The sequence below is a fragment of the Sceloporus occidentalis genome, unplaced genomic scaffold (genome assembly GCF_023333645.1).
Source record: "Sceloporus occidentalis isolate IW3139 unplaced genomic scaffold, rSceOcc1.0.p SCAF_39, whole genome shotgun sequence".
In the NCBI taxonomy this organism is placed as follows: Eukaryota; Metazoa; Chordata; class Lepidosauria; order Squamata; family Phrynosomatidae; genus Sceloporus; species Sceloporus occidentalis.
Genome location: NW_028317019.1, coordinates 3,546,454 through 3,563,337, shown reverse-complemented (window position 1 = coordinate 3,563,337; position 16,884 = coordinate 3,546,454). Strand labels below are relative to the sequence as shown.

The 16,884-nt window shown below is 43.8% G+C and overlaps 1 protein-coding gene and 1 pseudogene across 1 annotated transcript in view; one reads left to right on the top strand and one right to left on the bottom strand.

Annotated features, from left to right (window-relative positions):
* LOC149290427 (uncharacterized) overlaps window positions 1-16,884 on the bottom strand; it is a 429,900-nt pseudogene that overhangs the window by 355,725 nt on the left and 57,291 nt on the right.
* LOC149290429 (putative zinc finger protein 75C) overlaps window positions 1-16,884 on the top strand; it is a 36,194-nt gene that overhangs the window by 13,693 nt on the left and 5,617 nt on the right. The window contains exons 2-4 of the mRNA XM_089489297.1: window positions 3,544-3,712; window positions 4,551-4,671; window positions 8,423-8,517. Coding sequence (XP_089345423.1) covers window positions 3,544-3,712; window positions 4,551-4,671; window positions 8,423-8,517 — 385 coding nt within the window. The remainder of the gene's footprint in view (window positions 1-3,543; window positions 3,713-4,550; window positions 4,672-8,422; window positions 8,518-16,884) is intronic.

Genomic DNA, 16,884 nt, shown 5'->3' with positions numbered 1-16,884 from the left:
GCACTGAGCGGTTAAAGCGGTGTCAAAGTGCTTTATTTCTATAGTACGGATGCAGCCTTCTTGGGAAAGGGGCTGATGATGGGGAAAAGAGGAGGAACGCAGAAGGAAAGGAGGACGGACGGATGGATGGACGGAGGGCCACCTGCAGCTGGACTAGCCTTCCTGAGCAGTCAAGACCTGATCTGGGTTGTGGACGATGGGCTCTCTTAATATTAATATCAATATCTTTCACTATTGATTGTAATTAAGGAGGGGATCAGGTTCCTCCTTTCAATAGCTTCAGGAAAATGTTTAGGTGTTGTTAAGGTTTGGAAGTCCTGTTTGGGGACTTTTTCGGTTCTCACAGCCATCGGGTGCCATCAGGAAAACCTTGCTTTAGGATCAGAAATCCTGTTTGGGGTCCCTTCCGACTTTCATCCTCCATTTTGGGTTCCCTGAAGGCCTCAAACTGCCAACTGCCAAGTGCTGAGACTCAGGAGGCCATTTTGTGCTGCTGGTGACTGTGGGAAATAATGTTCCAGAACCTTCTCTGAGGCCTCAGTTGAACAGAGGCCTCTCTTTCTCTCCTGAGGCTCCAGAGAGAGAAGGAAGCCAGGCTCCTTGGGCCAAAAGGAAAGAAGTGTGTCCCTTTGTGCCTCTGGCCTTCCATTTTGGGGGGAAGGAAAGAAGGAAGGAAGGAAGGAAGGAAGGAAGGAAGGGGCCTGTGGGGGTCTGAGGAAGGGAGGCAGGGGACCCAGGGCCAGTGGGAGGCTAGGCTTTGGGGGCTGGGAGAGAGAGGTGGGAAAGGGACCCTCCCTTTGGGCCCTAGCTGGGGAGGGTCCACTGGTCCTTGCCTCCCCCTTTGGGAAAGGAGACCCCTCAGCCCCCTGGACTCACTCCTGCCTAGGGTTGCCATTAGTCAGGACCTTGAACCGGGACAAATGTAGGACAAAATTTTCAAATGTAGGACTTTTTTGGGGGGGGGGGCTACATTTGAAAAAGAGCCTCTCTGAGGGGAGGATTCCTTCTCCGCCTGGGCTCCGTTGGAAGCAGCCCAAGCGGAGAAGGAATCCACCCCCAGGGAGGCTTTCTTTTCCCGCCTGGGCTCCATTTTTGCCGGCGGAGCTCAGGCGGGGAAAGAAGTCTGGCCTCGGCAGGCGAGGTTTCTTTCCCTCCCTTGGCTCCAGCGGAGCCAAAGAGGGGAGGGAAGCCCCCCCCCCCGCCAAAGGAGAGAGGCCTACAGAGGCCTCTCTCTCTTTCCCCCGCCACCGCTGTTGCACACTTTGCAACAAAGCCCGGGGGCAGGGGAAATCTCAGGGGTGGGGCCAACCCAGGGCGGGACCGTGCGGACCCACCCAAAACCGGGAAAGTCCCGCCCACAGGCGGGATATGGCAAGCCTACTCCTGCCACTCATTCCTAGGGCTGGGACTCAGAGGAGTTTCCTAGGCATTATCACCTTCTGCTCTCCATTGCCATTGGTACTGACCTTTTCCCAATTGCCTTCCCTCCCTCAGCCCTGTGGACCTCCTCCTCCTTCGCACTCAGAGCAACCCTTCTCTACGGCTGAGGAGACGCCCTCTGACCCAGGGAAGCTCCAGCCATAAAGGACTGCAGAAGAGGCCTTTCTGGGGCTGCAAGAATCAGGGTCTTTGTACTGAAGGTAGGCCTTTATTCCTGGAGCTGAATGATGACCTTTGTTTAAATGTTTCAGTCCAGGATTGTGTCGAAGGGTTGCAGCTGAGAGAGTGAGCCCATGCTCTGCAGGCATAAAGCCCCAAATTCGCTCTCTAACAGCATTGTCTTCCCAGAAGGTGGAAGGGAGATTTCCAGACCTCAGACACACAGTGTGCAAGTGAGTCCTTTTTATGGGAACTGTGTGTGTATGTGTTGTTTACTAGAACTTTGTGAGATATTAGTTTCACTGGGTTTATAAAATGAATTCATATACGTCTTCACTTACCCCAAATGAGCATAATCCAGGGTGCAATATTCAAGTCATAAACCTATACATTTATAGATATTTGTTATATCAAGTGCAACGTATTCAGCAGTTTGCATCTTTTTTAAAAATATTCAAGGAAAAATGAAGAAATAGTGATTTTAACAATAGATCCATTCAGAAACAATGCACACAAATGTACATGCCTCAATTTCTATGTGGCTTTAGCAAGAAGAGGGAGGAGGTTCATACTTCATGCTCCTGCTATGACTGACATAGGAAACACAGCAGTTAAGCTTAGAAAAATAGTCTCATCTGCAAAAATAAAGTAATTATTTTGACCAGTGTTTAAATGGGGAGGGGGCCATGATGATGGGAGGGCATGGATTAGATCTGTAAGGTAATTCATGTCTCATCCAGCCCTAGAGCTAGAGCTTCTCCACCTGGGACATAAAGCAGGTCCTCCCCCTCATCCTCTGTGTGAAAGAGAAGTCAAATTCTCATCAGTGATGATGACACAGCATGAAAATTTGCATTCCTGAATTTAAAAATCTGAGGAGTCCTGAATCCTGTTGGTTAACCCTAGAGAGTAGACCCACTGAATCCATAAGTGACTGGTGAGTCAATATATAGATAAATCCAACTGATTCAATGATTCTACTCTGATCAGGACTAGGCACAAGATAGAGGCTAGGATTTAGGTCTGCATGTGGCTGGAACAGGATATTCCCAAGACAAGATGGACAGGCAACAGTGTGGAAAATGGGCACTCTCCACATGGGCAAAGACATTATCAGAATTGTGACTTCTCTGCATGCAGAAGACTGCCATGGGAATTGGGTGCTCCCTTTCCATCAGCTCAATCCTCTGGTGCCCCCTGATCCTGGGAGAAGGGCTGGATCCCATGGAAGGGGAGCAACCTGAGAAGAGAGAGCTCCTTTCCTGCCCTTCTTGACTGAGGGCCTCCCTGGGGAAGGGCCATTTTTAGACGCATTCCACCCAGAGCAACACTGGAGCATAGAGAGTTCTGCTGGTTTGGCCACTGGAAGAATGAGGAACCACCAGGCCAGACAGCCTGACCCAGCAAAACCCTCTATGCTCCAGTGTTGCTCCGAGTGGAATCAGACTACAACTGGCCATTCAGTGACCCAGGTCCTACCATACAGTTGTGGAAGCCATCCCGCATGGCCATTCCATGCCTGGTGAGAGTGTTGGTGTGAGGTATTAGAGAAGCATCCAGTTGTGTTTCTGTAGTCAGAAGCAAAATGAAGAAATCTTCCTCTGAAGGCATTGTGGACCTCTGCAGGTTTCAGCAGATAATGCACTCATTTCACATCCAGCTATGAGGACATAGTCAGGACCCTTTCCAGTTCCCCATCCCCTGATCCCCAGCTACTCTCACAAGGCATGGAGTAACTGTTGTGTAGGGGAGCTGCAGTGAGTCTGTGCTAGGTCCAGGGGGTTTTGTTTGGTGCAGAGGGAGGAAGGGGATGCTCAGCTCTACATCGGCTCAAAGGAGGCATATGTTACCTGCGTATGACATCAGCAGGATGCTGTTCTCTGTGTCTTTGACTGCTGCAGGGTTTCTTGCTCAACCAAGCCTTACCCTGGTCTCTTTTCTCAGGAACTTCATCGCGATCCCCTTGTACACAGCGTTGGGACATTGTTTGCTGGAAGTGACCAAAGTGCAGGGCCACCAGGATCCCCCTGCCCACCTGATGGCCAACACAAAGGCCAAGCAGACGGAGCTGGGCTCCAACAGAAAGAGGCTACCGAGGGTTAACAGCTCTTTGGTAAGTTGCCATCCTGACTGTTATTTTCATCTGTGTCTGGGCTGGATCATGAAAGCAAGCTGAGAAGATACTGTCCCAGTTTGGCAGAGAGAGTCTTGGTTAATCCTCTGTCTCTTCATTTTTTCAGGGGCTTAGGAAATGTCCTATTTCACTCTCCTCCTCCCATTTCCTCCTTTCTCCTCAGGTCAGTTCAGTTGCTGCAAAGTGCATTCCAGGTTCAAAAGAGTCTACAGCCCATCAATGCAAAAGAGGGGAGAGGGGAGGAGAGAAGGGGGCAGGGTCTTGCCCTTGCCAGGAGTCTGAGCCAAAAGCAAAATGCTGTACCCTTTCTCGCTTGTGTGATCTTTATCATTAACAACTTTGGCTATCTTGACCCCCTTCTGGTGTTGCTTGTTCACATGTGTGTTGCTTTCCCCATCTGTGAAATGCTGGATGATATGGAAGAATATCTCTGGACTTAAATTGGGGCTGGGCCCAGTGGCCCTCAAGCCCAGAGTACTCCCCAGAACTGTTTTTTAAAAATGAAATTTGCCTCTGAAATTAGGTGAAATATGGCTAAATGAAAACTAATATACATGTTGGAATAGCCAGTATGTTAATCAATCAATAATATTCCAGAAATGGCCGAAATTATATTGTTTATCATATTGTATATTATATTGAAAGGATTCGAGACAAACTGGATCTTAAAGGCTGTAGCTTTTTGCTGTCTTGCAGAATTTAAAGTTTATTTCCTGGACTGAATTCTGAAGTGATGAAATAATATTTGCGATGCACCATGTGCTTTCCTCCCCTTTTGTTTAGTCACTCTCTGGATCAGGGCTATTTTCTATTGCAGGTGACCTTTGCGGATGTGGCTGTATATTTCACTGAGGAGGAATGGAAACTGTTAACGAAGAAACAGAGACTGATGTACAGTTATGTGATGATGGAGAATTATGGAAATGTAGCCTCTGTGGGTAAGGAACCTGAATCCATTTCACTTCCTTTGAAGACTGAGGGCCCTTTCATAATTCAGTCAGAGTGCTATGATTCCACTTTAGAATTATAAAATCAAAGAGTTGAAATAGACCACAAGGACCATCCGGTTCAATCTTCTGCCATGCAGGAATAGACATTCAAAGCACCCCCAAGAGATGGCCATCCAGCCTCTGTTTAAAGACCTCCAAAGAAAGGGACTCCACCAAACTCTGAGGGAGTATATTCCACTTTTGAAGAGCTCTTACTATCAGGAAGTTCCTCCTAAAGCTTAAGTGGAATCTCTTGTCCCTGTGGCTTGCATCCATTGTTCCATGTCCATTAATTTGAAATTAATAATAATAATAACCATAATGCGATGCCACCATGCTCTGATGGAGTATATTCCACTGTTGAATAGCTCTTATTGTCAGGAAGTTCCTCCTAATATTTTGGTGGAACCTTTTTTCCTGTGGCTTGTGTGATCGAGTTTGGATTTATATAAATTTTGGGTACCAAGCGATCAAAAATCATGACGCCTGACTGACCCCATCACAGCCGCCATTATCCCAAAAGCGAGCTGACCACGTAGCCAGACAAGCCTAGCAGGCCATGGCTAAAGCAGAAAGGTAGATTTAAACCTTTAAAACCAGTTCTGGGAGTTGCCATTGTCGCAGGCAACCTGAATGAGGACAAAGGAAGTTTGCCTCACCTATTGATGGTATTAAGTACCCAGCCATCTACATAGTAGTCTTCTCCCAAAGAAGTGGCAGACCCTTTTGTGTATCCATTGTTTAACTTTAGTCTTAGTCAATAGATAGCCATGAAGACCTTTGTTCTGCAGGTAGCTATAGCCTGAGGATACATTTCACAGTATAAATAAGACCCAGATTCCAGCCCTCCTTTGGGCTTTGTGAGCTACAGTTCCAAACCTCAACTCTGTCGAGCAATCGCTCCGGAGCTCTCTTGGGCACTGTGCCCTGCTGAAATCACTTGGGCAAGCCAAAGCCCACTGTCTCTTTCGGGCCTCTTGTTAGCTTAGCCCGCTGGAACTTAGCTGCTAGCCATCGCGGTTGCCGCTTGCTTTGTGTTCCCCGCTGCCGTGTTCACTTACCAACATCCCTCACATCTGTCGCTTGGAGAAAACTCCTAAGGTAAATATTTCAATGGTGCCTCTATCCTTTCTCCTTTACCCCCAACTCTTCCCCTCCCTTGCTTTAGCATTGAATGTGCGTGTGCGTGTGTGATCCCTTTTTGGTTGTGTGGCTTTAATAAATGTTTATATTTTATTTGCAACTCATTGACATTGCAGTCTCTGTTTCTTGGGGTTGGACTATATGACCTCTGGTATACACATAGGGATCCAATCTGCTGTGTGCATTGTTAGGACACACCTCTTGTAAATTTGAGCTAATTAAATTCCCCTGATTCGATCCTTCCTAACACTTGCGTCCATTGTTCTGAGTCCTTTGTTCTAGAGCAGCAGAAAGCAAGCTTGCTCCATACTCAGTATCTCTTCAAATACTTGAACAGGGCTGTCATATCCTCTCTTAACCTTCTCTTCTCTAAGCTAAACGTACCCAGCTCCCTAAGTCATTCCTCAGAGAGCATGGTTTCCAGACCATTCACCATTTTGGTTTCCTTCCTCTGGACATGCTCCAGTTTCTCAACATCTGTTTGAATTGTGGTGCCCAGAACTGGACACAGGATTATTGCAAGTGAGCCCTGACCAAAACAGAATAGAGTGGCACTATTACTTCCCTTGATCTTGACACTATACTCCTATTGATACAGCCTAGGATCACATTGGCCTTTTTAGCTGCTGCATCACAATGTTGACACATGTTCAACTTGTGCTCTACTACCATTCCTAGTTCCCTTTCACATGTAATTTAATTGTCATAACAACTTCCTGTGGAATCTTGGAATTTCTAGTTTTAGTGAGGCACTATTGTTCTCCACTTTGTAAGGATTCTCAATATCCAATCCTAAACTGCCAATTCTGGAATTTTGTGGTAAGGAGCCATGGAGATTAATGCTTTTTGCCCCTAAATGGTCCTCAGCCCTTTCCTGAGCAGGTTTCCTGCCTTTTGTGGCCACTCTTCCAGCCTTATGAGGCTCTGGAGAGGCTTCGTGGGAAAAAAGGCCTTCCTTGGCCCTGCAATGGATCAGAGAGGGCCCAACAGTGGCAAAATGGCCTCCACTTCCACAAAGGGATACTGTGGGATATTGAGGGGCAAAACATTATACCATATTTTTAGGCAACACAATTTGGGGTTTCCCCTGAGATCCCCTGGGGTCCAATGTGACCACCCCACTTCCCAACAGTAGTCCATCCCTGTCTTAGAGATGCCTTAAGGTTGTTTTAAGGCTCATCTCTCACACTTGACCCTCACTAATATCAGAAACCAGGTCCCAGACTCCTTGTTCTGCCTTTCCTAATGCATTAGTTGTATAATGATTGTCTTGCCTTTCTCAAGAAATGAGCCTCAAAGTGTCCCTTTTGTGCATCACACTCTGTGGGTGTGTGTCTGTGATAGAGAGATGGAGGCAATGTGAAAAACAGAAAGACAGGGAAGAGATGCTGAAGGTCAAATGGTAAAGCAGTGCAGATGGGCAAGAGGCAGGGTTGGAGAGCGGAGGGAGAAAAGGAAGGGGTTAGGCCTCTGGGATCCAGGAGGGGAAGGCAGGAGCAAAGCCAGGATCGCCTAGCTTGAAAAACACACAAAGCATCACAAGAAGTAATTTTTATTGTAGCAATAAGGGTAAACATCAATCCATAAAATGAAATCCTAAACCTGGCAGGTAAAAATTGTCCCAAATAACTTTGAGAAATATAAATAGTCGCTTTGGCACGGTTGCTTAGAAAGTTGTATCCTAATCGAGTATCTCCCAAGCTGAGTTATATAACATTTCAAGCAGAATACAAGCTGCACATGGCGTGTTTATAGTGTTTATAGTGGCAACCCACTCATTAACTTCAAACTTCTAAAATGATTCATATAAAGCAGGACAGTCAAATGGATATAGTGCAGAAAACACCGTATACAATCCTATTAATACCAAAATGGAAGTTGTATAAAAATGTAATAGCCTGACTCTGGGTCATAATTATTTCAAGATATTACATGGGTGTTTTTACATCTGTTCCAAAAAAAAATCTGCTACAAATAATCGCAGATGCACAATATCTGGCAACTTTAACAGTTACCTGCTCCTAATAATACAATTATTTGCAAGCTCTCCTCTCCGACTTCCATCAACTTCACCATCCCTTGTACACACAACTCTAATCCACACCAATCCACATGTGAGCTGTATACTGTATTGGTTGTGAGTCATCTCCTGGTGCCACACAGCATGAAGGGACCTCTGCAGTTAGCTTCCATCATGCCTTGGTCTCTGACTCAGGACTTTATGGCAGTCTCACAGGATATGATGCCACTTGCCAATCAAACTATTTCTCCATATGTTTAATAGAATATTTTTGCAACATTCCTTTTTCTGACTATCTGCTTCCAGTGATTCCCTTAAGTCCCCCTCCAATCTCTTCTTTGTTAACTCCTATAAATAAAGATACAATTGTTCCATGGATTTAGGGGCATAAGTAGTACGGTCATCCTTGGGTTACTAACAGAAACTCTCTTAATTTAATCTCTAATAAGGAGGGGTTAATGAGGGCTAAATCATGGGTAACACCCTCCTCCCTTAACACTGATTTTCAGTCTTATCTGTCACTGTGCTTCTTTACAGAAAAATATTTGAGTCATGAGAGAATCCACACAGGAAAGAAGTCACATAAATGCCAGCATTGTGGGAAATGTTTTTCTCAGAAGTCAGACCTATTGGTACATCAAAGAGTCCACACAGGAGAGAAGCCATACAAATGCCAGCATTGTGGGAACTGTTTTTCTCAGCAGTCACCCCTAGTGACACACAAGAGAATCCACACAGGAGAGAAGCCATACAAATGCCAGCAGTGAACTAACATTATTTTTGTAAATAAGAAATACAAAAAATATATTTGCAGTCCTGCTGTGCTAAGAAAAGGCCCTTGTGATTTTGTTTTTCTGTCCATATGTCTGTTTATGTTTTAAAATTGTATTTTGTTAGATTTAGGTTTTAATTGCTAATAGGATAGATAATTGTTTCGGGTTGTAACTTTGGCTGGGGATTGTGGTTCGTGGTATAAGTTAGCTAAATGGGGGGCTGGGATTTGTTGCAGTTGGTTAGAATAGTTTTGGGAATGATAGCGTTTGGAATTTGTGGGATGTTGGCTGAAGAAGGTGGAGGCTGATATTAACAGGAAGGTGGCTAGTTTCTGGGAATGGCAAAAGGGGACTTGTTACCTGTGGGGCCTAGACTGTGGGAATTGAAGGTGGGGGCTAGGTTTTAAGAGGGTGGAGTTTTAGGTTTGGGGGTTTTAATGTATTGTTTGGATTGGAGTGGGCAGTTCTGACATAAACGCTGAATTTCTGACTATGTGTTCTCAATAAAATTCTTTGTTGTTTCAACAGACTGGACTCATTGGTGTACAGAAGTTCTGCATTTGCACAAAGTTTACCCTTTCTTCTCTCCTCAGCCATCATCTCCATTCCCAGCTATAAGAACAGCAGAGGCAAACACACATACATTTGTGTGTGTGTGTGTGTGTGTGTGTGTGTGTGTACATAGACTTTATTTCCAATGCAGAGTCTTCCGTTCTTGCCTTTCCTGGGCTCCGTTGTGGCCTCTTCGAAGTGTCCTCAAAATAAGGAAGGAAGGGGAGGTTGCTGAACCCCCGGCACACTCCTTCCCTTCCCTCAAAGGCCGCCAATGGAATAAACAGCAGGAGCAGTAAAGCCCTAAAGCCATTGCTGCCCTCACACTCTGTTCTGAGGGAAGGAAGGATGGAAATGGGGGGAAACCATTGTTTGTTCAGAGGAATGGCTGGAATGTCTTCGGGGGGGGGGGGGGCTTGGGGATTATAAGAAGAAGGAATCCCCTCTTCTCCCCCCAACCAAAACGTAGGGGGCCTGCCAGGTCTCCTCTCCCTCTTTCCTTCCCTGCCCCTTCCTCGGGGGATTCCTTGGGGCCCTGGTACTTGGGGGTTATCATGAGAAGAGAGGGAAGGGGGACCATTGGAGACAGGCATGACCATGGAGGGGGGTCCAAAGATAAAAAAAGGCTTTGAGGAGCCCCCTCCATCCTGGAAAGTGGGGCAGAGGAGAGTCCCTCCCTTCTGATGCCTCATTTGGAGAAGATTTTTGTGCCAAATAAAGAGCACCACACAGCATAGGCTTCAATAGCATTGGAAACAACATTATTCGGGGGGGGGGGAGTTTTCTCTGGGGTCTTGGGGGGAGGAGGGGGGAATCTGGGACCTGACTCAGGCACTCCCCCCCCCCCCAGAACCCATTATTAGAGCCTTCCACAGCTCACTGTGATGCTTTAAATGACCATTTTGCAAATAAAATCTCTCAGATAAGAGCCAACTTGGATGCTGACATTATTGCTGATGCTATAGGTGAGGTGTCCAGTGACTCTGTGAATGGGATCATCCTGGATCAATTTAAATCTGTGAGTACTGAAGACATGGACAAGCTCCTTGGAAGTGTGAAGAAGACAACTTGCCCTCTCAACCCTTGCCCTTCATGGCTAGTCATCCAAGGAGGAGATGCACTTAGGACTCACCTGAGATATATCATAGATGCATCTCTGAGGGAGGGCTATTTTCCATCTTCCATAAATGAAGCGGTGGTACAGCCGCTTCTGAAAAAGCCCTCCCTAAATCCCTTGGACATGAACAAATACAGACCGGTCTCCCATCTTCCATTTCTAAACAAGGTGATTGAGAAAGCTGTTGCTCTTCAACTCCACGTGGTCTTGGATGAAACAGATTATCTAGACCCATTTCAAATTGGCTTCAGGATGGGATACGGAGTCGAGACTGTTATGGTCGCCTTAGTAGATTATCTCCGCTTGAGTATGGACAGGGGAAGTGCAACCCTGCTGGTGCTTTTGGATCTCTCAGGGTCCTTCGATACCATCAACCATGGCATCTTTCTTGAACGTCTGAAGGAATTGGGGACGAGGAGGCAATGCATTGCAGTGGTTCTGGTCCTATCTCTTGGGCAGATTCTAGATGGAGATTCTTGGGGATAGTTGGTCCTCTAAGAGGGAGCTTAAATCTGATGTTCCTTAGGACACCATCCTCTCCCCAATGCTGTTTAACATAAACATGAAGCTGCTGGGAGAGATCATCTGGAGACATGGCATTGGATGTTATCAGTATGCTGAGGAATCCCAGATATATCTCTCCATGTCCCGGACTTCAGCGTCAACTAAGAAAGGCATCTCCCCTCTGAATGAATGTCTTGAAGAATTAATGGGCTGGGTGAGAAAAAAACAGAATGAAGCTGAATCCAGATAAGACAGAGCTGCGTAATGCTGGAGATCCTAATCCAGGTATGGAGGTTTGACACGTGTGATCCACCTGTATAAGGGGTCACACTTTCCCTAAAGGACTATGTTAGTAGTTTGGGGGATGCTCCTGGATCCATCACTCCAGATGTCAGCTCAGATACATGTGACGGCGAGGAGTGCCTATTATCTCCTTCAGTTGATATGCTAACTGCACCCAGTCCTGGAAGCTGAAGACCTAAACACTATAGTTCTGATCTTAATTTTATTTCATTATATTTATCAATTATTTCTATTAACTGATTTTCTGAATATATATCTGCTCACCTTTTTCCTCAAATAATTTTTCAAAATATGTAGTGAAAGTATTTTTAATTTTCCCTTGTTCCGTTATGATTGTGTTATTTTGTTTAATTTTAGTTATCATTTTCTTTTCTCTCTCATTCTTTAATCTATTAGCCATCCGTCGGCTTATTTTATTAGCATTCTCAAATTGATTTTGCTTTGATCTTCTTAAATTTATAGCTATTTCCTTTGTCATTTTTTCTCTAATTGTTGTTTCAATAGTTTTATTTCATTCATTATTTTTATCCCCTTTTGTTTGTTGTAGTTTTTGTTCTCTAATTTTAAATTCATTCCTAATTTTTTCCTCTTTCTCCTTTTCTCGTTTTTTAATTTCCATTGTTCTTTGTATAAATAGTCCCCTTACAAATGCCTTACTAGTATCCCATACAACCTTCATTTTTACCTCCTTTCCACTGTTTCCTTTAAAAAACCATCTTTAACTCTCTCTTTACCTTATTTACAAATTCTTCATCATCTAGGATATCCTCTTTCATTCTCCATCCTATATTTTTGTCCCAATTTATATTTAATTCCAGCTCTATCATATTATGATCCGACATCGTCCTTGGCCAAATTTCCATTTTTTTCTCTTTAGTAACCAGTTGCTTCGTCACGAAAAACATATCCAACCTTGAGAAGGATTTATGTGCATCTGAATGGAAGGTATACCCTCCTTTGTTCCCATTACAATGTGACCAAACATCTAACAAATTAAATTCCTCTTTTAAAACAAAAAACCTCTTGGTAATTTTCCTTGTCTTTTCTTAATTACTTTTTTCTGGGATTTCCTGTCCCAAATTGGATTTAGAACTCCATTGAAATCTCCTGTCAAGATTAATTTGTCATTATCAACTTCTCTCTTAACCTCTGCCAAATTTCTATAATAGGTTTCCTTCTTCTCTAATGGCCCATAAACATTAATCAGTACAGATTTAACATTATCTATCAAAATCTCCACACACAAGAATCTACCGTCTTTATCTTTCTTCAGTAGCTTTGCTGCATACCTTTTATTCACAAAGATTGCAACTCCCCTCTTCCTTTTATTTACTGTGGCACAAAATAATGTCCCCAATTTACTATTTCTCAAATATTTTATATCTCCATCTTTTATTTTTGTTTCCTGTAAACACAATCAATCAAAATTATTCTTCCCTAGATACTGCATTACATGCTTTCTCTTTCTCTCTTGGCTTATTCCTTTTACATTCCACGAAACTATTTTAAGCCCCATTTTCCTTTTAGAGAGGTTCTTATGTCTTTTATGTAGACTTTCCTATCTCTCCTGAGTAACCCTCTTCTGAGCTTTTGTTTCCCAAATTGTCAGTATTTACCTCCTTAATCCCTAGGTTATCTCTCCTTCCTTGCCCTTTTCTCTGGGTCTTCTCTTTGTCTATTTACACTTTCTCCTTCCTTCTTGTCCCTTTCTTTATTTCTTTCTTCTTGCTCTCTGTTATCTCTGCTTAATCTCTCATAAAAGGCTTTTCCTTGTTCTATTGTACTTATCCTATATCTCCTCTGATGGTAATGAAAGATCACTCCTTCTATCATATCCCATCTGTACAGTATCTCATTCTTATTGCAAAAGAATATTGTTAGGAATTTATATTCCTGTCTCTTTCTAATTATTTGCAATGGTAAATCCTTATAAATTTCCACTATTCTATCTTCCACAATCAATTTTTTCTCATAATTTCTTTGCAATATTTGTTCTCTCATCCTTGAGCTTGTAAAACATACCGTAATGTCTCTGTCCAATTTCCTTTCCTTTGCTATCTTTGAGCTAAGTATAAACATCTTATCAATCTGTGCCTCCATCAAATCCTCCTCAATATCCACATATTTTGCCAGCATAGGTATAATTTTTTCATATATTTGTTTGTCTTGTTCTTTAATTTCCCTAATTTTAATTGCCCTTTCCCTATATCTGACCTGCTGCAGAAGATTACTCTGTTGTTCCCTTAATTGAGCCTTTTCCAATTCTTCTGTTTTTTTTCCAGACTTTCCATTCTTTCTAATACTTCCTCCACCTCCACTTTCACTCCTGATATCTCTTTAGCTAAGTTGTCTATGTTTCCCCCTAATCCATCTAGAGGAAAGGAGATTAAATGATGGTCAGAAAGTGGAAAGTCAGGTGCCAGATAGTCAGAAATGGCGCAGTTTGCAGCAAGAACCAGGTCAAGACAGTGACCAAGAGAATGAGTTGAAGAGTTGGAGTGTGGTTGGAGGCCAAAAGAAGCCAGGAGAGAGTTAAAGCGAGATGTTGTCAGGTTATTGGAATCATCAATGTGGATATTAAAGTCACCTAGGATCAAAGTGGGGACTGAATCTGAAAGAAAGAATGTCAGCCATGATTCGAAGTCTGAGAGGAACTGGGTGGCAGAACCAGGAGGGTGATAGATAACTGCAACACGGAGCTGTAGAGGAGAAAAGAGTCTAATAGGATGAAACTCAAAAGAAGAGGAATGATAGCTGGTGGGGAAGATAGAACTTGAAACTGGCAGGAGTTAGATAGCAAGATACCAACCCCTCCTCCTCGACCCTCAGGGCGGCTGGAGTGGGTGAAGGAGAGACCACCAAAAGAAAGGGCAGCGGAGGTTGTAGTATCATGGGCTGGGAGCCAGGTTTCTGTGAGAGCGAGGAGGTTAAAGGATTTAGAGAGAAAAAGGTCATGAATTGCTGTTGCTTTAGGGGCAGGAGAGCGGCAGTTCCAGAGGGAACAGAGGAAGGGAAGCAGGGAGACAGGGAGAGGCCGAATGGGGATCAGGTTAGGAGAAATGTGGGGAGCCATGGGAAAGATAGGATTCACTGCCCAGTGATTAACGGGGAAAGGTGTGACACAACAGCAAGGATGACCCTAGCAAAAACAGCAAGGATGACCCTAGCAAAAGAATGGAGACAAAGGAAAGTTCTTGAAGTAGAGGAAGGCTGTTAGGACTATTTGATGCATTGGAAGCAGATAAACTCACAAGGATCTTACAGAAACAAAACAAAACTAAAATGTATAGATTGATAGAAGACTGGGATAAAGTGCTGGACTATATCAAAAAAAGAAAGGAAGACTGAAGGGCAAACAACGGATAAAGAGAAAACAAAGACACAGCAAAGAACATACACTTTGGAAGTCTTTTAGTTTGTTTGTTGTGGAATCTGAGGTTGGATGTATTGTGAGTTTGGATGTAATTTAGTATGTTTTACAAGTTTTGTCGCTTGTGAATATTTGTATTTGTCAAGTCTTTTAATTGTATCTGTGTTATTGTTGTTGGTCCCATAGGTTTTTTTCCCCTTTTACCAATAAAGTTAAAAAAAGTACAGTATCCTGAAATCTAGAAAGCATATCCAGGAGAAGGTATTTAGGCCACACTGCAAACAACAACCTCCAAAACCCACAAAACAGTGATACCTTTCTCCTGTTTGATGTTTAATACTTTTTTCCCAATGAAGAACCCAGTTGAGCTTCAAAAGCTTGCTTTATCTATTTTGTGCATTTTGGTTGGCCACTAAAGGTATCCCTGTTTTGTGGATTGTGGGTGTTATTGTGGTTTGCTGTATGGTCCAGCCAGCATGGCAACCTCTGGATATGATCCCTAGAGTAGGAATCCCTCTTTGTCTCATGGCTGTTTGGGGCTTTTCTCCCTCCCTCTTCTCTGCCCCATAAAAGTCAAGGGGGGACTCGACTCACCTTTGCGAAGGTCTCTTCCAAGGGGCTAGGATTCAGAGACATAGGTTCAATTTGCATTACAGAAATAGTGCACTTCAACACTGCTTTAACTACCATGGGTCAATTCTATGGAAATCTGGGATCTGTAGGTTTGTGAGCCAATCTCAGTGAGTTCTGGTGTGAAAACAGACTACAAATCCCAGAATCCCATAGCACTGAGAAATGGCAGTTAAAGCGATGTTGAACTGCATGAATTCGGCAGTGCAGATTCAATCATAAGCCATGTTATTCAGGAATATCAGTATCCTAAGGGATCTTGTACCACCTTTGAGACTAACTGAGTGAAAAAAGTTGTAGTATATGCTTTTGTAGACTTGCGTCTGGAGTTTTGTGGAAGAGAGTCATGACAACCCTAGTAGTCAGAACCTTCTTTTGTCCTCCATTTTGGGAGAGGAGAGAGGGAGGCCGAATGGAGAGCTCCCTGGGAAAGAAGCTGTATCTCTCCAGGCTGAGAGGCCAGAGACCTAGGAGCAGGGCCTCTGCAGTTGGGGAGGAGGCTCTGTATGAAGCATTGGACCTTCTGGGACCTTCCTTTTGTGCCCATGGAATACAACTGCTTCTTCCCACCAAGAACCCAAAATAGTCCTCTCCGAAATCCCTTTCTGGGAGCATTGGTGAACTGCCCTGGGCCCTACTACGTTGCAAGAAATAAAAATACACATTTGAAATGATGCAAAACAGCTCATGCTTAAATAATACATGCCTTAAAAGTGACACCAGATTCTCCCCATCCCACCCTGGGCTTCCCTTTCAGGTTAAAATGTGGTGGGCAAAGCATGACCCACGGCTCCATGCATCAGGCACTTCTCTGTAACCCACAACGGTCAAAAATGTCTGGGGTCTTTTCGTGATCTTGGGATTTGAGAGGCATTTCCACTATGTTTTGTGGGACCCCTGGGTCAATATAATGCCATAAGATGAGGTGTCCTCCACTCGCTTCCCAGAAGCATGGCGCAAACATCCCTCATGTTGATGTTGATGTTTCTAATTGTTGCTTGCTTATTTTAACCAGTTCTATTTTATATTATTGCCTATTGTTTTATACATATTTTGTAGATTGGCAGGTTTTATTTTTATTGACTTGACCATTTGTATGTACAGCACTGTGTACATTTACAATGCTATAGAAATAAATGATGATGATGATGATGATGATGATGATGATGATGATGATGATAAAGTTGCACTCTCTCAGCCTCAGAGGATGGCCATGGGAAACCCACTCTGAAGAAACCTGCCAAGAAAACCCCTTCAGAGACTCCCATAAGGTCACCATAAGACCTGGAAACAACTGGAAGGCAGACCCCAAGAACAACATTGGGAAATAGGGGCAAGCCTTGCCTTGGGAAAGTGTAATGACTGGGCTCCAGTCAATGGAGGTCTTCTTCAGGCAGAAAAGGGAGGTTTATGCAAACACAGAATGACATCACTGCTACAGAAGGCTCTCTTGACCAATCAGAGAGCAAGATGAAGGTTCTTCTGGAAGCTTCCGTGAGAAGGAGATATAAGGCCTGAGAGACCAAGAGACAGTTGGGGGAATTGTGTCGGTTGGAGATCGAGAGAGAGAGTTAAAGAGCGGATCTTGGAAGTTAGGCTCAGAATTGGACGCTTAGGTCTATTTATTATTTTAATAGCTTTTATAAATTGAATATTATATTCTTACAAATATTGTACCTGCAAGATTCTTAATATCTTGTAGGACTTATATTTCAGTCATATTTTGTTATTTATAGTAAATATCTCCTTG